Genomic DNA, 22,727 nt, shown 5'->3' with positions numbered 1-22,727 from the left:
TTTCACTATCGGTCAAGGCACAAATCATATAAAAATATTTATATTTAAAAATCAATTTGTAATTCTTTTTGATCTTTCCTGTATAATACTAACAAATATTTTTCTTGCTATAATAGATTCGACTTATTTAGTAACACGAGCTCTGTGATACTGTACGGACATGATGGCACAATCAGAAAACTGTACTTGGGCATGGCAACATTTTGATAGAATAAACGATGAAAGAATAGAGTGCAAGAACTGTAGGAAAATTTATAAATCTCCGGATATCGCACCACATATGAAAGCACACTTATATCACGATCATAAGATATTTAATCAGGAAGAAGACAAAAAGTGGAAAACGGTCGTTGATTTTAACTCGGCTTGGCGATATTATACAAAAGAAACATTCATAGCAAAATGCAAAGTTTGTGATAAGTCAAAAAAGAGTACATGTGACTTAAAGAATTTAGAAAGGCACTTATGCCGTCATAAAGAAACAATGCAAAAAATTCAAGAAGAAATTAAAGCTTCTTGGTTATTTAAATATCTCACAGTCGTCGATAAACAAAATAAAATAAAATGCATTCGCTGCGATGAAAAATTAAACATATTTCTTGGAATAGAAGGTTTAAAGCTGCATATGCTCCGTCATAATATAAGTCAACCTTCAGTAACAAGTCCAAGTACGGAACAAACTAACACATCTACAGTGATACAAGAAATGCCTGAAAATGATGCGGGTAAGTTTCCAACGGTTCATTACTTTCGCAAATTACAAAAATGTTAAAACCAATTAATAAGCATGGTAATGTTAAATGATATAAATATTTCCTCCATCTTCAATAAGCCAAATACAAAAAATTAACATTTAGAATATATATATTAAAAATTGAATATTTAATCTTTACTAAATATATAATGAGACTTGATAAAAAATTAAAGCAACCTGAAATACATACACCGAGAAAAACATTTGAAAATGAACAAATCAGAAGATTCTGATATTATATCAATCTATTCTAATTACTTCAACTTTTAGTAGATTTAAACAGAAATTCAGCAAATTTAAGCAGAAAATTTTATTTGGTTCATTTTTTCCAGAATTCTAATTAATCCAACCAAACATTTTTCTTAGTGTAGCAATAAAAAATCAAACGCGATATGAAATAGTTAGTTACAATGTATTATAATAACATAAAAAATGAAAAATAGAGACCAAATAAAAATTTTTACTCATGTGTAGTTCATCCTAAGCAAAAAACTGTCCAGGTCTCTTATTTTTTTGTGCTAAAATAAATTTTAGGTTATTATGTTTTAACCACAATGATTTTAAAGCCGAGAATAATAAAAAACATCATAAACTTAGACATTCTAACATTGGGTTTTATGTGGTTTCTATGGCTTGTTATAACAGTTAATATTTTTATCAATTTTGGAACAATAGTGTGACCTGCAATTTGTCTTGCCCCAAAAATTTGAGGTGACACGAGAGTCTTTCTGACTTACGCTGATATAAAGATGAGACATTTAACCCTTTACAAATTTCTTTAAACTATAATATATTGCCAATAATTATTTGTGCATTCCTTATTGCAGTTAATTTATGCTTTTTATGTATTTACAAATATTATCACTTAACATTTATTTCTGAAAACACTTATAGACAGATATACAATATACGGATTTTTAAATAAAATCAAAATACGTTTACAAAATACAGTCAGGTGTTTAATTTATTTTTAAAAAATATGGTAAAATATGAATGAAAATATTTTAAATATATGAAATGTAATAACGTATCATAAACATCAGAATTAAATATTCTCATTAGCACGCATGTACATTATTTTATTTTTGTATCACTTTATATTCAAATATATTCAAAAATTCTTTAAACTACACATTTGAATGATTGGTTGTAAATAGTTTTTAATGTAAATAGTATTTAATTTAAAATATTCGGTTATTTAGAGATTTAAATAAGAAGAAAACCAAATTTAGTCTAATACGCAAATTATATATACATGTATCCGTTTCCGTGGACAGCTCCCCATCCTACACCCCCTCCCACACACACACACACACCCACACACACACATACGCTCCCGCATGCACGCACATGTCAAACGGATTACAATAGTTCTAAATAATTGGCATAAATTACAGATTTTGAAGTAAATCATAATACAGACGAAAAATTAGAATCAAATAGAATTTGGGCGTGGAAACATTTTGAGAGAATAAGCCATAATCAAATAAAGTGCAAGAAATGCATGAAAACGTATAAAACTTACAGTATAACCACACACATGAAAAGTCACTTATATTACCGTCATAAGGAATCTAATCCCGAAGAAGATGAAAAATGGAAAACGATGAAAGTTGAGCCTAACTCGGCTTGGCGATATTATACAAAAGATGAAACATTCAAAGCAAAATGCAACGTCTGTAATAAGCAAATAAATTATGCATATTCCTTAAACTATTTAGAAACTCATTTAATACACCGTCATCAAATAATAATAAAAAATATTCAAGAAGAAATTAAATCTTCTTGGTTATTTAAATATTTCACATTCGTCGATGATCAAAAAAAAGTAAAATGCAGTCGCTGCGACATCAAGTTAAGCATTTTTCTTAAAAAAGAAGGTTTAGAACAGCATATGCTCCGTCATAATATAAATCAACATTCAGAATCAAATCGAAGTACGGAACAAACTAACACACCTACAGTACAAGAAGTGCCTGAAAATGATGCGGGTAAGTTAATGGTACATTATACTTTCGCAAATTATAAAAATGTTAAAACTAATTAATAAGCATAGTAATGTCAAATGATATAAATATTTTTTCCATCTTCCATAAGCCAAATATAAAAAAAAACATTTACAATATATATATATATATATATATATATATATATATATATTAAAAATTGAATATTTAATCTTTACTAAATATATAATGAGACTTGATAATTAAAGCATTATTATTAAATTAAAGCATAAAAATACACTGAAATACATACACTGAGAAAAACGTTTGTTTGAAAATCAGAAGATTCTGATATTAGATCAATCTATTCTAATTACTTCAACTTTTAGTAGATTTAAACAGAAATTCGGCAAATGTAAGCAGGAAATTTTATTTGGTTCATTTTTTCCCAGAATTCTAATTAATCCAACCAAACATTTTTCTGAGTGTAGCAATAAATCAAACGCGACATATATAGTTAGTTACAATGTATTATAATAACATAAAAAATGAAAAATAGAGACCAAATAAAAGTTTTTACTCATTTGTAGTTCATCCTAAGCAAGAAACTGTGCAGTTCTCTTATTTTTTGTGCTAACATAAATTTTAAGTTAATAAGTTTTAACCACAATGATTTTAAAGCCAAGAATAATAAAAGACATCATAAACTTAGTCATTCCTAACATTGGGTTTATTGTTGCTTCTATGGCTTGTTATAACGATTAATATTTTTATCAATTTTGGGATTAGAACAATAGTGTGACCTCATCCTGCAATTTGTCTTGCCCAAAAATTTGAGATGACACGAGAGTCTTTTTGATTTACGCTGGTATAAAGATGAGACATTTAACTCTTTACAAATTTCATTAAACTATAATATATTGCCAATAATTATTTGTGCATTCCTTATTGCAGTTAATTCATACTTTCTATTTATTTACAATTATCACTTAACATTTATTTCTGAAAACACTTATAAACACATATACAATATACGGATTTTTAAATAAAATCAAAATACGTCTACAAAATACAGTCAGGTGTTTAATTTATGTTAAAAAAATGTGGTAAAATATGAATGAAAATATTTTAAAATATGAAATATAATAACGTATCATAAACATCAGAATTAAATATTCTCATTAGGACTCATGTACATTATTTTATTTTTGTATCACTTTACATTCAAAAATATTAAAAAATCCTTTAAACTACACATTTGAATGATTGTTTGTAAATAGTTTTTAATGTAAATAATATTTAATTAAATATTCGTTTATTTAGAGATTCAAATAAGAAGAAAATCAAATTTAGTCTAATACTTAAATTATATATACCTGTATCCGCTTCCGTGGACAGATCCCAATCCTACATCTTCCCAATCCCACACACACACACACACACACACACGCACGCACGCACACACACACACACACACACACACACACACACACACACACACACACACACACACACGCACGCACGCACACGCACACACACACACACACACACACACACACACACACACACACACACACACACGCCCGCATGCACGCACATGTCAAACGGATTTCAATACTTCTAAATAATTGGCATAAATTACAGGTTTTGAAGTAAATCGTGATACAGACGAAAAATTAGAATCAAACAGAATTTGGGCGTGGAAATATTTTGAGAGAATAAGCGATAATCAAATAAAGTGCAAAATATGTATGAAAACATATAAAGCTTATAATATCACACCAGACCTGAAAAGACACTTATATCACGATCATAAGGAATCTAATCCCGAAGAAGACGAAAAGTGGAGAACGATGAAAATTGATCCTAACTCGGCTTGGCGATATTTCACAAAAGATGAAACATTCCAAGCAAAATGCACCATTTGTGAAAAGATAATCAAAAGAGGATATGTGTTAAAGATTTTAGAAAGTCATTTAATAAACCGTCATAAAACATTAATAAAAAATATTCAAGAAGAAATTAAATCTTCTTGGTTATTTAAATATTTCACATTCGTCGATGAACAAAAAAAAGTAAAATGCAGTCGCTGCGATAACAAGTTAAGCATATTTCTTGGAACAGAAAGTTTAGAACAGCATATGCTACTTCATAATATAAATCAACCTTCAGAAACAAATCGAAGTATGGAACAAACTAACACACCTACAGTGATACAAGATGTGCCTGAAAATGATGCGGGTAAGTTTCCAATGGTACATTATACTTTTGCAAATTATAAAAATGTTAAAACTAATTAATAAGCATAATAATGTCAAATGATAAAAACATTTCTTCCATCTTCCATAAGCCAAATATAAAAAACTTAACGTTTAGAATATATATATTAAAAATTGAATATTTAATCTTTACTAAATATATAAAGAGACTTGATAAAAAATTAAAGTAACCTGAAATATATACACCGAGAAAAACATTTGTTTGAAAATGAACAAAACAGAAGATTCTGATAATTTACCAATCTACTCCAATTACTTCAACTTTTAGATTTATACAGAAATTCAGCAAATTTAAGCAAAAATTCTGTTTTGTTCATTTTTTCCCAGAATTCTAATCCAACCAAACATTTTTCTTAGTGTAGCAATAAAAAATTAAACGCGATATGAAAGACTAATAGTTATTTACAATGTATTATAACATAAAAAATAAAAAACAGAGACCAAATAAAAATTTTTACTTATTTGTAACTTATCCTAAGCAAAGAGACTGTCCTGTTTTCTTAAATTTTTATGCTAAAATAATTTTAAGTTATTATGTTTCAACCACAACGATTTTAAAGCCAAAAATAATAAAAAACATCATAAACTTAGTCATTCCTAACATTGGGTTTTTTTGTTGTTTCTATGGTTTGTTATAACGGTTACTATTTTTATCAATTTTGGGATTGGAACAATAGTGTGACCTCATCCTGCAATTTGTCTTGCCCCAAAAATTTGAGGTGACACGAGAGTCTTTCTGACTTACGCTGTTATAAAGATGAGACATTTAACCCTTTACAAATTTCTTTAAACTATAATATATTGCCAATAATTATTTGTGCATTTTTTATTGCAGTTAATTTATGCTCTTTATGTATTTACAATTATTATCACTTAACATTTATTTCTGAAAACACTTATAGACAGATATACAATATACGGATTTTTAAATAAAATCAAAATACGTTTACAAAATACAGTCAGGTGTTTAATTTATTTTTAAAAAATATGATAAAATATGAATAAAAATATTTTAAAATATGAAATGAAATAACGTATCATAAACATCAGAATTAAATATTCTCATTAGCATGCATGTACATTATTTTATTTTTGTATCACTTTATATTCAAATATATTCAAAAATTCTTTAAAGTACACATTTGAATGATTGTTTCTAAATAGTTTTTAATGTAAATAGTATTTAATTAAGTATTCGGTTACTTGGAGATTTAAATAAGAAGAAAATCAAATTTAATCTAATACTCAAATTATATATACATATATCCGTTCTCGTGGACAGCTTCTCATCCTGCACACCACACGACACACACACACACACACACACACACACACACACACACACACACATACACACTCGCGCGCACGCATTATACGGATTACAATATTATTAAATACTTGATATAAATTTCAGGTTTTGAAGTATATCGTGATATAGAGAATTAGAATCAAACATATCTTAGGCGTGGCAACATTTTGAGGGAATATGCGATAAATAAAGGAATACAGGATAATAAAGGAATACAGTGCAAAGAATGTATGAAAATTTATTCGCTGAGTATCGCAAGTCATATCAAGATACACTTATATTACGATCATAAGACATTTAATTCCAAAGAAGACGAAAGGTGGAAAACGATGGAAGTCCTAACTCGGCTTGGCGATATTTCACAAAAGAAAAAACATTCAACGCAAATTTTGTGATAAGAAAGAAAAAGCTGTTTATAACATATCCCATTTAGAATCACACTTATGCACTCATAAAGATGTAATAAAAGAACTCCAAGAAGAAATTTAATCTTTTTGATTATTTCAATATTTGACATTCGATGAACTAAGAATAATAAAATGCAATCATTGCGATCAATAGTTAAGCATATTTCTTAAAACTTAAGATTTAAAGCAGATATGCCATATCATAATATAGCATCACTCTTCAGAAACAAACGGAAAAAATTAGCACAGTTACAATAAAATAAGTATTTGAAAATAGTTCGGGTAAGTTTCTAACAAAACATTAGAAATTTGCAAATCCCAAAAATGGTAAAACCAATTCATAAATTAATATTGTAACAACACGTAATACTTTACAAATATTTCTTTCATCTTCCATAAGCCAAATATAACGAATTTATATTTACAACACACATATATATATATATATATATATATACATATATATATATATATATATATATATATATATATATATATAAGTATGATGATAAGGAAAATTGATGAAAAATTAAAATAATTTAAATATATAATAATAAAAAATTAAATGCGATATGAAACGCCAGTATTTACTCGAATTCTTATTAGCTAAAGTGATCATTTTAATTATTTCATAAATTTTATATTTAGATATATTAATGCTAAAGTTTAATTTGACAATTACTGTAACATATTGGGCCTAAAGTAATATTTAAATTGTAATATTGTAACATATATACTAGAAAAAAATTGATTTATTAATGCTTTTTTCAAAAACAATTAATTTTTATACAATTCTGGCTTATATATATTAGTCATACTCGCCAAACGTATCATATATAAACAAATAGTACTTTATATAGCAATTTATAGCTTTATATAATTTACAATTTATAACAAAAATCGATATACTTATTTTACTTTCCTATTATGTATCAAATCAATTATTAAGAAGCATGTAGCAAACAAACTTTCCAAATCAATAATACCTTATAAATTTGAATTAAAGTTCTATCGTTTGTATATATGAATACAATTAATATATTGTTATATTGTTATATTGTTGAATATTTAATATTGTTGAATATTATATATTCAGTGAGAAATATTCATGTAATAACATGTACTCGATGTAATTACTAAAAAATATGTTGGGATAAAAGATGTAATATTTTATTTGTTGAGATGTAGTTTCATTGTTTAGATGCAGACGGAAGTATAAAAGGAAGTAACCTGGACGTAGCAATATAATTTTTAATAAAAGAAATAACGAGAGAATTTAAATTTTTGATAGTACATTATACACATATAAACAACATGAGATAGAAGGCAATATTGATAATAATTGTTTCTCCCATACTTCAAATATATAGATCTTTCATTTACAACATACATTTTAAAAATAAAGTACTTAATCTAGATACTATATACTATTATATTGCTTTTAATGTTTTTTTGTACATAAAAAATTTAAGCTGATAATTACGATTCTCCTTTCTCTTAATTTATAAATAACTGAACTTTTTAAGTGAAACTGCCAAACTGTCAATACGCTAAAAAACGTTTATAGATTTTTTGTCGAGGAAAAGCAATTCGTAAATGAAATTGCTCTATTATAGCACATTTTAGCTCAAAAATATCATTTTTGGCATTAAGTTCAACTTTCTTAAAAAATATGATGTAACAATTTAAGACGTTTTACTTTATAATAGCATCTAATAAATTGCGTCAATGTTGAATTCTTAAAAAATAATTGTCTAAAAAGAAATTACGATTTTTATTAATAAATTAAAATTTTGATACGATATAATTGCATGAATTAAAATTATATTGCAACAAAATAATAATTTAAATTTATATTATGTTGAGACATAATTTAATTTATGCAATTATTATTACGTCGTACCAAAATTTTAATTCATTAATAAGAATCGTAATCACTACTAAACAATCGTGTTTTAAGAATTTAACGTTCGATACAATCTTTTCGATCAAGGAATAAAATGGCTTGCCATAATAATTTTATTAGCGGATCTATCTTTAGCGATAAAAAAATCTATAAAAACCATATAGTTCGTAGTATAAAATCTGCATCGAACATTATAATTAATAAAAATTTTGACACAAATATAATAAGTAATATTAAATGTTTTTATTTCATTGAATATTTCTTAAAATCTGTTAATTAAAATTTACTGTTATTTTAATACATAAATATTTAGCGATTTATCAAAATACGCGTTTGATTTATTATGTTAACATCTTTGAAAATAGAGAATTAGAAAATTCGATTAAACCTACAACATTTACATACTTAAATAGTAAGAAATCTAATTTCAGATAAATAATTAAATAACAAATTTAAATAAAATATATTTTGTATTTAATATTAATTAGAGATTTGTATTTAATATTAGAGATCAGAAAACTTCATCAGAAAAACAGACATAGAACATAGATGTTTTAAAATAAATATTGAAAATTTTAAAAAGACATTGTGTAGTCTTGTAGTCTTGTGCACAGTCTTTTTTGATATCTGAAAAATTATTGATAAAAGAAAGAGACACATATGGCAACACATATAATTCATTTTAACTTTACTATGTGTCACTATTTTTCTATATAAAATTTTCTAACTACTTTCCTGAATAATTTTTCAAACATAGACATGTATTGAGATGTTTTTTATATTTATCTGTCTATTACCTTTATCCGTGTATATTGCATTATATCTGCATACGGTCTGTTAAATATTTGTCTTTTTAAAATTTTTATATAAATTTCTAACTCTAATTTAGAATTGCGAATTGAAGTTATAATATTAAGACTGAAAGTATATGATATATATAATAATTAGCATGTAATTATTTGAAGTATGGAATTGAATGTTAAGAGTATCAAATATTGCTAATTGTTAAATTCTAATTTTAGATTATAAACAGTGATGATGCAAAATTTACATTATATATTGAAAGGAGTAATACAAGAAATAACAACACTTTTATGCTTGATATATGATATTAAATATAAACTAATACTTATATCAAATCTGTCTATCTCTTTGCTTGCGAGCTAAATGCTTTCTCATCTCCAACGTATCACCGAGTGGAACAAAAATAAAAACAAACAAAATAAGACAATAGAATTTATCATCTACCCTTTTTTTATTGTTTTGGACCGGCCTGATTTGAAACGTGAAACGACATGATTTCACTATCGGTCAAGGCACAAATCATATAAAAATATTTATATTTAAAAATCAATTTATAATTCTTTTTGACCTTTTCTGTATAATACTAACAAATATTTTTCTTGGTATAATAGATTCGACTTATTTAGTAACACGAGCTCTGTGATACTGTACGGACATGATGGCACAATCAGAAAACTGTTGGGCATAGCAACATTTTGATAGAATAAACGATGAAAGAATAGAGTGCAAGAACTGTAGGAAAATTTATAAATCTCCGGATATCGCACCACATATGAAAGCACACTTATATCACGATCATAAGATATTTAATCAGGAAGAAGACAAAAAGTGGAAAACGGTCGTTGATTTTAACTCGGGTTAGCGATATTATACAAAAGAAACATTCATAGCAAAATGCAAAGTTTGTGATAAGTCAAAAAATAGTGCATGTGACTTAAAGAATTTAGAAAGGCACTTATGCCGTCATAAAGAAACAATGCAAAAAATTCAAGAAGAAATTAAAGCTTCTTGGTTATTTAAATATCTCACATTCGTCGATAAACAAAATGAAATAAAATGCATTCGCTGCGATGAAAAATTAAGCATATTTCTTGGAACAGAAGGTTTAAAGTTGCATATTCTCCGTCATAATATAGGTCAACCTTCAGAAACAAATCCAAGTACGGAACAAACTAACACACCTACAGTGATACAAGAAGTTCCTGAAAATAATGCGGGTAAGTTTCCAACGGTTCATTACTTTCGCAAATTACAAAAATGTTAAAACCAATTAATAAGCATGGTAATGTCAAATGATATAAATATTTCCTCCATCTTCAATAAGCCAAATACAAAAAATTAACATTTAGAATATATATATTAAAAATTGAATATTTAATCTTTACTAAATATATAATGAGACTTGATAAAAAATTAAAGCAACCTGAAATACGTACACCGAGAAAAACATTTGTTTGAAAATGAACAAATCAGAAGATTCTGATATTATATCAATCTATTCTAATTACTTCAACTTTTAGTAGATTTAAACAGAAATTCAGCAAATTTAAGCAGAAAATTTTATTTGGTTCATTTTTTCCAGAATTCTAATTAATCCAACCAAACATTTTTCTTAGTGTAGCAATAAAAAATCAAACGCGATATGAAATAGTTAATTACAATGTATTATAATAACATAAAAAATGAAAAATAGAGACCAAATAAAAATTTTTACTCATGTGTAGTTCATCCTAAGCAAAAAACTGTCTCTTATTTTTTTGTGCTAAAATAAATTTTAGGTTATTATGTTTTAACCACAATGATTTTAAAGCCGAGAATAATAAAAAACATCATAAACTTAGTCATTCTAACATTGGGTTTTTTGTTGTTTCTATGGCTTGTTATAACCGTTAATATTTTTATCAATTTTGGAACAATAGTGTGACCTGCAATTTGTCTTGCCCCAAAAATTTGAGGTGACACGAGAGTCTTTCTGACTTACGCTGATATAAAGATGAGACATTTAACCCTTTACAAATTTCTTTAAACTATAATATATTGCCAATAATTATTTGTGCATTCCTTATTGCAGTTAATTTATGCTTTTTATGTATTTACAATTATTATCACTTAACAATTATTTCTGAAAACACTTATAGACAGATATACAATATACGGATTTTTAAATAAAATCAAAATACGTTTACAAAATACAGTCAGGTGTTTAATTTATTTTTAAAAAATATGGTAAAGTATGAATGAAAATATTTTAAAATATGAAATGTAATAACGTATCATAAACATCAGAATTAAATATTCTCATTAGCACGCATGTACATTATTTTATTTTTGTATCACTTTATATTCAAAAATATTCAAAAATTCTTTAAACTACACATTTGAATGATTGTTTGTAAATAGTTTTTAATGTAAATAGTATTTAATTAAATATTCGGTTACTTGGAGATTTAAATAAGAAGAAAATCAAATTTAATCTAATACTCAAATTATATATACATATATCCGTTCTCGTGGACAGCTTCTCATCCTACACACGACACGACACACACACACACACACACACACACACACACACACACACACACACACACACACACACACACACACACACACACACACACCAGACACACACACACACACACACACTCTCACACACACACGTACACATACGCCCGCATGTCAAACGGATTTCAATACTTCTAAATAATTGACATAAATTACAGGTTTTAAAGTAAATCGTAATAACGAAAAATTAGAATCAAACAGAATTTGGGCGTGGAAGCATTTTGAGAGAATAAGCGATAATCAAATAAAGTGCAAAAAATGTATGAAAACGTATAAAGCTTATTATATCACAATAGAAATGAAAAGACACTTATATTATCATCATAAAGAATCTAATCCCGAAGAAGACGAAAAGTGGAGAACGATGAAAGTTGATCCTAACTCGGCTTGGCGATATTTCACAAAAGATGAAACATTCCAAGCAAAATGCAACATTTGTGAAAAGATAATCAAAAAAGGATATGTGTTAAATGTTTTAGAAAGTCATATAATAAACTGTCATGAAACAAGAATAAAAAATATTCAAGAAGAAATTAAAGCTTCTTGGTTATTTAAATATCTCGCATTCGTCGATAAACAAAATGAAATAAAATGCATTCGCTGCGATGAAAAATTAAGCATATTTCTTGGAACAGAAGGTTTAAAGCTGCATATGCTCCATCATAATATAAGTCAACCTTCAGAAACAAATCGAAGTACGGAACAAACTAACACACCTACAGTGATACAAGAAGTGCCTGAAAATAATGCGGGTAAGTTTCCAATGATACATTATACTTTCGCAAATAATGTAAAAATGTTAAAACCAATTAATAAGCATCATAATTTCTAATGATATAAATATAATGATATAAATATTTTCTTTATCTCCCATATATTCTTTATCTTCCATAAGCTAAATACAAAAAAACTTATATTTACATTATATGTGTATTAAAAATTGAATATTTAATCTATACTAAACATTTAATAAGATTTGATAAGAAATTAAAGCAAAGTGAAATGCATACACTGAGAAAAACATTTGATTGAAAATGAAGAAACAGAAGATTCGAATATTATACAAATTAACTCTAGTTACTTTAAGTTAATTAAAATTTTAATAGATATACGCAGAAATTGAGCAGATTTAAGCAGAAAATTTTGTCCATTTTCTATCAGAATTCCAATTAATCCAACCAAATCTTTTTCTCAGTAGGAATAAAACATCAAATAAGGTATAAAATGCTAATAGTTATTTATAATGCATTATAATTTAAGAAATGAAAAAAAAGATCGAATAAAAACTTTTATTCATTTGTGATCTAGCCTAAGCAACGAGATTATTTTGTCCTCTCAAATTTTTGTGCTAAAATAAATTTTAAGTTATTATGTTAGCCACAATGATTTAAAAGTCGTAAATAATAAAGACGTCATAAATATTGTCATTCACTTTTATCAATTGGATCCTTATGTTGCCTTTATGATTTATTATAACGATTTTTATCAATTTTTTATCTATTTATATTTTTTATATTTTTACATTTTTATCAATTTTGGGAAACAATTGCATGACGTCCTTCTGCAAATTGTCTTGTCCCAAAAATTTAAGGGCACAGAAGAGTCTTTCTCACTTACACTGATAAAAGGACGAGTCACTCAATCAGCTACATATTTTTTTTAAAATATGATGTATTGTCAATAATTATTTGTGCACTCCTTATTGCAGTTAATTCATGTTCTCCATTTACCATAACAATTATTATAACTTAATATTTATTTCTGGAAACCCTTATAAACAGATACAAACTTATACTGATATTTTTATATAAAATCAAAATACTTATACAAAATACACAGTCAGGTATTTAGCATATTCATTTTAAAAAAATATTCTAAAATATAAATGTAAATATAAACTCTAAAATATAAACTCTAAAATATAAACTCTAAAATATAAACTTAACAACGTATCATAAACATCAGAATTAAATATTCTAGTTAAGATGCATGTACATCATTTTATTTTTATATCGCTTTACACCAAATATTCAAAAATTCTTTAAATTACATTTGAATAATTGTGCAAATAGTTTTTAATGTAAATAGTCTGATTAAACATTCAATTATTCAGAGATTTGGATAAGAAGTCTATAATCACTTTAATTATAGACTCAAATTATATATACATCCGCACCCGTGAGCGACTTCTCACCCTACACAAACACACACACACACACACACACACACACTCTCTCTCTCTCTCTCTCTCTCTCTCTCTCTCTCTCTCTCTCTCTCTCTCGCATGCACGCACATGTCAAACGGATTACAATACTTTTAAATAATTGACATAAATTACAGGTTTTGAAGTAAATCGTGATACAGACGAAAAATTAGAATCACACAGAATTTGGGCGTGGAAACATTTTGAGAGAATAAGCGATAATCAAATAAACTGCAAGAAATGTATGATAACGTACAAAACTCGCAAAATCACAATAGCTATGAAAGCACACTTATATTACCATCATAAGGAATCTAATCCCGAAGAAGACTAAAAGTGGAGAACGATGAAAGTTGATCCTAACTCGGCTTGGCGATATTATACAAAAGACGAAACATTCAAAGCAAAATGCAACGTTTGTGAAAAGATAATCAAAAATGCATATATATTAAAGATTTTAGAAAGTCATTTAAACTGTCATGAAACAATAATAAAAAATATTCAAGAAGAAATTAAATCTTCTTGGTTATTTAAATATCTCACATTCGTCGATGAACAAAAAAAAGTAAAATGCAGTTGCTGCGATAACAAGTTAAGCATATTTCTTGGAACAGAAGGTTTAAAGCTGCATATGCTCCGTCATAATATAAGTCAACCTTCAGAAACAAATCGAAGTACGGAACAAACTAACACACCTATAGTGATACAAGAAGTGCCTGAAAATAATTCGGGTAAGTTTCCAATGATACATTATACTTTCGCAAATAACGTAAAAATGTTAAAACCAATTAATAAGCATGATAATTTTTAATGATATAAATATTTTCTTCATCTTCCATAAGCTAAATACAAAAAAACTTATATTTACATTATATGTGTATTAAAAATTGAATATTTAATCTTTAAACATTTAATAAGACTTGATAAGAAATTAAAGCAAAGTGAAATGCATATACTGAGAAAAACGTCGAAAATTAAAAATGAAGAAACAGAAGATTCGGATATTATACAAATCAACTCTAGTTACTTCAATTTAATACTAAAATTTTAATAAATATAAACAGAAATTCAGCAGATTTAAGTAGAAAATTTTGTTTTGTCCATTTTCTATCAGAATTCCAATTAATCCAACCAAACCTTTTTCTCAATGTAGCAGTAAAACATCAAATGCGGTATGAAATACCATAGTTTTTTACAATGTATTGTAATTTAAAAAATGAAAAATAGAGAATAAAAATAAAAATATAAAAATGTTTACTCATCTGTGATCTATCCTAAGCGTAGAGACTATCCTGTTCTCTTAAATTTTTGTGCCAAAATAAATTTTAATTTATTATATTAACCATAATGATTTTAAAGAGAATAATAAAAACGTCATAAATATCGTCATTCATATCAATTGTATTCTTATGTTGTCTCTGATTTGTTATATCGGTTGATATGTCTATTAATTTTGGAATTGAAACAATGTGTGATCCTGCAATTTGATTGGGCCCAAAAGGCTCGAGGGGACACAAGAGTCTTTCTCACTTACCCTAATATAAAGATGAGTCATTCAATATTTTTTTAAACTATAATATAATGCCAATAATTAGTTATGTACTCTGTATTGTAATGCATTTATGTTTTTCATTTATTTACAATTGTTTTTACTTAACATTTATTTCTGGAAATACACGTACACAGATATACAAACATTTATATAAAATCAAAATATTTATACAAAATACAGTCAGGTGTGTAGCATTTATTTTATTAATTTTAATTTTAAAAAAGTCTTTTAAAATATGAATGCAAATATTTTAAAATATGAGTGTAACAACATGTCATAAACATCAGAATCAAATATTCTTATTAAGTCAAATGTACATCATTTTATTTTTATACCGCTTGATATCAGATATCAAAAAAATTTTTAAACTGCACATTTGATTGTGTAAATATTTCTTAATGCAAATATTCTTTGATTAAATATTCGATTAATTAGAGATTTAAATAAGAGGAAATTAACTTTAGTTTAATATTCAAATTATATATATATATATATATATATCCGCGCCTGTGGGCGGTTCCTCACTCTACACATGCACGCACGCACGCACGCGCGCGCGCACACACACACACACACACACACACACACACACACACACACACCGCGCGCACGCATTATACGGATTACAATATTATTAAATACTTATATAAATAATATAAATTATATAAATATAAATATAATATAAATTTCAGGTTTTGAAGTAAATCGTGATATAGAGAATTAGAATCAAACAGATCTTGGGCGTGGCAACATTTTGAGGGAATATGCGATAAATAAAGGAATACAGGATAATAAAGAAATACAGTACAAAGAATATATGAAAATTTATTATTCGCTAAGCAAGTCATTTCAAGATACACTTATATTACGATCATAAGACATTTAATTCCAAAGAAGATGAAAGGTGAAAAACGATGGAAGTTAGTCCTAACTCGGTTTGGCGATATTTCACAAAAGAAAAAACATTCAACGCAAATTTTGTGATAAGAAAGAAAAAGCTGTTTATAACATATCCTATTTAGAATCACACTTATGCATTCATAAAGATGTAATAAAAGAACTCCAAGAAGAAATTGAATCTTCTTGATTACTTCAATATTTGACATTCGATGAATTAAGAATAATAAAATGCAGTCATTGCGATTAACTTCTAATACTTAACTTCTAAAGCATATTTCTTGGAACTGAAGATTTAAAACAGATATGCTATATCATAATATACATCACCCTTTAGCAACAAACGGAAAAAATTAATAGTTACAATAACACAAGAAATCTGAAAATAATGCGAGTAAGTTTCCAATAGAACATTAGACATTCGCAAATTCCGAAAATGATAAAACCAAGTAACAAATATGATAACAGCAAATGATACAAGTATTTCTTTCGTCTTTCATAAGCCAAATATAACGAATTTATATTTACAACATATATATTAAAAGTAGGATATTTAATTTTTATTAATGAAAAGAAAAATTGATGAAAACTTAAAAGAATTTAAAATATATAATAATGAAAAATTAAATGCGATGTGAAATGCCAATAATTACTCAAATTCTTATCAGATAAAATCATCATCTGAATTATTTCATAAATTTTATATTTAGATATATTAATGCTAATTTAAATTTGACAATTACTGTAACAATATCGGCATAAAATAATATTTAGATCGTAATATTCATAAACACTAGAACAAAATTGATTAATTGATACTTTTATCAGAAACAACTGATTTTTATAAAATTCTGGTTTATATATATTAATCATAGTTGTCACACATATCATACATATAGAAAGAAATAATAACTTTAAGAAGCAATTTATGACAAATTGATATATTTGTTCTACTTTCCTATTGTGTATCATGTCAATTATTAAGAAACGTATAACAAACAAATCTTCTTCAAATTCTTCAAATCAATACTTTATAAATTAATAATACTTTATAAATTTGAGTTTTTTTTAGTTCTATTGCCTATATACATCAATACAATTAATATATGTGTATCGTTATATCGTAATATTTCAAATTCAGTGTGAGAAATATTTATATAATAACATGTACTCGTTGTAATTATTTAAATGTTGAGATAAAAGATTTAATATTCCATATGTTCATCAATCTTTAGATGCAGACTAAAAGAAGTACGAAAGGAAATATCCTGGATGTAATAATATAATATTTAATAAAGGAAATAACGAGAAAATATAAATTTTTGATAGCACATTATATACATAACATAAACATATAACATAAACTAATTTATATAAACAACATAAGAGGGCAATATTGGTAATAAATATTTGCTAAAATTTATATCATCTCTCATACTTTAAATATATAGACCTTTCATTTACAACATACATTTTAAAAATAAAATATTTAATCTATGTATTATATACTATTGTATGTGTATTGTTTTTAATGTTTTTTTTATATAATAAATTATTTAAGCTGTATACTAATTACCATTCTCCTTTCTTTTAATTTATTAATAACTGAAACTTTTGACTTAAAACAGCCAATACGTACACATATAAATTGATGACTTTTATTTTCGCTATTTGAATATGACATTGTAATATACATTAGGTCATAATCAATATAATAAAAAGATCTTATGTGCTCACGATACTTTTTAAGAATGTAATTCATTTACTGTTACACTCATTATACTCTGTATTTTAATATCTAACAAAAATAATAAATCTTACAGTTAATATGTTAAAGTTATCCAAAATTAAAATCGATTAAATCGGAGACATGACGTAAATTTCTCATCTCTAGATTTAAATATCTATGCTAATAGGTATTTAATAAATCACAATTCCATTATTAATTTAAAATTATGTATATACACTTTTAAATAAAATTAAAAATTATATGTGTATTTGTATGTGTATTCCGAACCAAATTACCTTTTGAAAAAAGTAAAAGAATGATGCCAAGTTTACATATCCTTAATTGTTTTGTGTGCAAAAGTCTATTTTATTTATAAAATTTATTAAATATCTCTATATCGGTAAATAAACCGTTTTATTATTTTTATATTAGATTCGATATAAAAAACTGACACTAATTTCTAATTTTAATGAAAATAAGAAAAAATCTTATAGAAATAAAAACATTTTTTTATAGAAAACTAATATTATCTAATATCGACTTATAATTGTTAGAAAAATTTAATATAATTATTGTATCTATATTTATAAAAATATAAACATTCTAATATGTGAAATAATGCTAAAATTATATTCTAAAAAAAATTTGATATTAAAATCTAGCATCAACTAGTAAATATTAAATAAACTTTAATATAATTATTGTCCTTGTAACTGTGTATTATAAAAAATTTAATTAATAAGAACTTAACTTTATAAAGTTAGTTTTATTGTACAAAATATAATTTTACTAACATACAAAACTTAACATTCCCAAGTCACGTTAAAATATATGCCTATGTATATGTTCTTATTATTTTATCAGTTTGATTAATCCATTGAGACTTAGTTAGAATTCAATTGATTTAGCCGTTGTAGAGATATGAAAATGTAAGCTACACTCATCTTAGCGATTCACATGATAAATAACTATGGGTTTCGCTATGCATGACCTTAATAAAACACCTTCATCTCTCGTGATTACAATGTTTAAGAAATGATTTTATGTATATTAATAATTACCAAATTTCTTGACAAAATAGAATATTTAAAATTCTTAAAATATTTAAATAAAAGAATAGTATAATTAAGTAAAATATTATAAATGACATGTGGCACAGATGACGTATCAGATTAGATAAATCAGATGTAAGCCTATTTTCTGTCGAATAAAGATAACAAAATATTAGCATGGCAAACATTTAATATTACTTATAAAACGTATTTTTTACACTTAATGTCTAACTTAATAATATCTCCTTTATGTGCAATTCGATCTTGCAGTCATAATCGTGAATAACATGTATGAAACAGTGTAATTTTATATATGTAGGTGCCTATGTAAACTTTTTTGCGAGCATTAAATACTCTTCCTGAGTATTTAATGTTCGCGGAAAAGCGGATCATGGTCATAGCCAAGAGAAGTTTCAAGTTAATTAATTAAATTTAATTACTGAGCGAGTGGTATTCCGGAGCTTTTCCCTTCCACCATGCCGCGCATATAACTTTCACATGCGCGAAATGTATATAACGTAGAACATGAAAAGTTAGGAACACTCTTCATAAATTTAACAGCGAATTCTCTTTTTCTCTCTTTTTTTTTCTTCTCGTAACTGCAGCAAATAAATATTCTATAACGACGACTCGCGGCTAGAAGAAAAAGAGCTAATCGCGAAATGACCTTCATTACACGGTCAGCGTAATCCCCGTTAAATAATCCTCTCACGCTTCAAGGGATTTCAAGCGGGAAAGACAAAAAAATTCCATGGGACGAGCCGGTAATCCCAGGACGAGTCCGCAAGAGTCCTCGAAGAGCTTTGCGGCGGATTTTAGCGCGGCGATTACGCGCCACGAATCTTTCATCTCGATCGAATTCTTCAATGGATTCTGATTATTTCGATATACCAATAAGATTCCGATTTTAACTATGTCTTCACTAGCAGACTGCTAAATTAAACTATATCCCGACCATGATCCCGTAAACAAATCATTTCCATACCAGGGAAGGTTTCCAAGTAGCACAACTAATAAGCTTGACAATTCGCTCAGGTTGACTTGATGAATTAACGTCAACTACCGGCGTTTTCTTGCGCAAACGATCTTGCAAGTAGATATCCGACTTTTCGACACTATCGCGAAGAGACGTCCAGAAGATTGTTTGCCCATCTTTCCTTTCTGTCTTCTCCGGGTTCAATCTCTGCCGGCAAACAGTTTATACCGAGTGGGTCTATCCAACACGAGTACCCTATGTTTAGAAAGACGGCGTCGTGAAAGATTTCTAACTCACGACGCAATCAGAGAACGCCTTCCGGAATTTCAACCTTTAAAAGTGGAAATCATCTTCTGACTCGGATAATTGTTAAAATAAAATTTTGATACATTTATCTTCAAATTTTTTTTAACAATCTTAAAGCTCTGAGAAATAACAAGATATTTAAATTTTAATTTTTCAAATCCTATTTTCTTCATGAATTTTTAAATCCACGAAACTTTAGAAATTTCAAATTCCAAATATATTTTTTTCTTAGAATTTCTTAGAATTTCTTTACGGTTTTTCTTAGGAAGATTGAATTTAAGATATAAAATATAATCGTATGAATTGCTTTAGATATTTTTCCATTTTCTGAATACGAAAGGAAAATTTTTGGATTTACGGATCTTAAAATCTTCGAAGCGTTTTTCAATTTTACGAGGTACACCATAGTAATTGGTTAATTGTATTGTGTGCATCTCGCACTAAGCTAAACAGAACTTGGATGGTATAATAATGCAACAGGAATTTCCCCATGATACGGGTTTACCTCGATATTTCGGCGCATGATGAGCGATCATGGCAACAGGCGCCTGGCAATGGCTGTCCAACGCGGCAAGTTTCTACTTCATCTACCGCATTATGTCAGTTCTATACGCGTATCATGATTAATCGCGAATACAGGTACTAGCAGTTCATTAGCGTAATTAATTCTTCCTCGTTATATCGGCGCATAATCGAATCTATGTAAAACGGTTTGTTTTACACCGGTGTAATTGCGACTGCATGTATTCGAATGATAAAAAAGACAAAATTTCAATAAAAGTAAATAAACGAGATTGTCTTTAATCATTGTGGACGTAATCATTTTTAATTATTAATCATGCAATCAATGCCGACATGACAGTTATTATGTCATGTAAATCAATATTCATACAAATTACCGTAATGCTCCCATAGAAAATTCATTTAGCTGCTTAATTTACTCGCTGCCTTTCAAAAAGACTCAATCTCTGTCAATCACTCAATATAATAATGAATAAAGATAGACATGTTAATTCGTTATATTTAGAATAATTACTTATTATTATTTAGTAATAGAAAAATCGATTTTTAAAAGTTAAACGTTCGCTCTTTTAAAATTCATTTATTCGTCACGCTACTTTTATCGAATGTACTACAACTGATTTGAGAAGAGACTATTTTCCATTTTCCGGCCTAGAGACAAATAGCGCTGCATTACAATTCACAATATCGCTAAGATCCGCGCAGATGGCACGTAATTGTATTTCAATAAATAACTCGAGCGAATAAATATAAATCGGGGCGTCTCGGAGAGCTCCTCGCGAAGCCGCGAAAGGAAGTCGAGAAGGGACGACGAATAAGGAGAGATGGCGAGGGTGGCAGGAGAAATGTAAATAGATACGTGAATATCTGTCAGTAGTAAAGATGCGGAATGCAAATTGAAGAGAGAGAGAGAGAGAGAGAGAGAGAGAGAGAGAGAGAGAGAGAGAGAGAGAGAGAGGTTTGAAAGCCGACTGGTGCATTGCAGTGGCCGGCTGAATTGATGATCGATATAGCACAGAAAGCGTCAATCCGATTTCCGCGAATATACGGAATCTTCGGAGGCACGTAAAGCAGTTTTCACATAATTGACCCCGTTTCACGGGCTGTCTCGAAAATCCACTTAAGCACGTCTCGATCGAAGATTAACGATAAGAAACGACTAGTGTCTTCCTCCTCGCGACATCGTGTATTTGGCTCTTTAATATCTTATAACGTTTTATAATTACAAAATAAAAAAAAAACTGTCATGTCCCCGAAAAAGGAGACAAGATTTATGCTTTATTATTAAATTGAAAAAATTTTAACTGTCAAAATTTAATAATGAATAAAAATTCAATATAATTCTATTATATATTGAAGAACATAATACTACAAAAGTTATTATTATTTAAAAAAGTTTGCTTGACACACTGTTTATTTTAATACCACTTCATTCAATATATCTCTTTTTAATTAGAGAGGCCTACCTAAAAACGTACGATCGATTAAACGCACGCAATTTTTTTTTAACTGAAAGTAAA

The 22,727-nt window shown here is 27.2% G+C and overlaps 1 protein-coding gene across 1 annotated transcript in view; it reads left to right on the top strand.

Moving 5' to 3' along the window:
* Nucleotides 1–18,195, top strand: part of LOC148937733 (uncharacterized) — a 36,142-nt gene extending 17,947 nt beyond the window's left edge. Inside the window, 7 exon segments of the mRNA XM_089071188.1 lie at nucleotides 2,152–2,745; nucleotides 4,345–4,955; nucleotides 10,268–10,622; nucleotides 12,129–12,722; nucleotides 14,311–14,904; nucleotides 16,418–17,016; nucleotides 17,858–18,195. Coding sequence (XP_088927314.1) covers nucleotides 2,152–2,745; nucleotides 4,345–4,955; nucleotides 10,268–10,622; nucleotides 12,129–12,722; nucleotides 14,311–14,904; nucleotides 16,418–16,449 — 2,780 coding nt within the window. The 3' untranslated portion in view covers nucleotides 16,450–17,016; nucleotides 17,858–18,195.
* The last annotated feature ends 4,532 nt before the right edge of the window (nucleotides 18,196–22,727 follow it).

This window comes from Pogonomyrmex barbatus, unplaced genomic scaffold (genome assembly GCF_055798465.1).
Source record: "Pogonomyrmex barbatus isolate J1 unplaced genomic scaffold, ASM5579846v1 scaffold11, whole genome shotgun sequence".
Taxonomy (NCBI): domain Eukaryota; kingdom Metazoa; phylum Arthropoda; class Insecta; order Hymenoptera; family Formicidae; genus Pogonomyrmex; species Pogonomyrmex barbatus.
The sequence above is the reverse complement of the archived record's forward strand: the minus strand, read 5'-3'. Positions and strand labels throughout refer to the sequence as shown.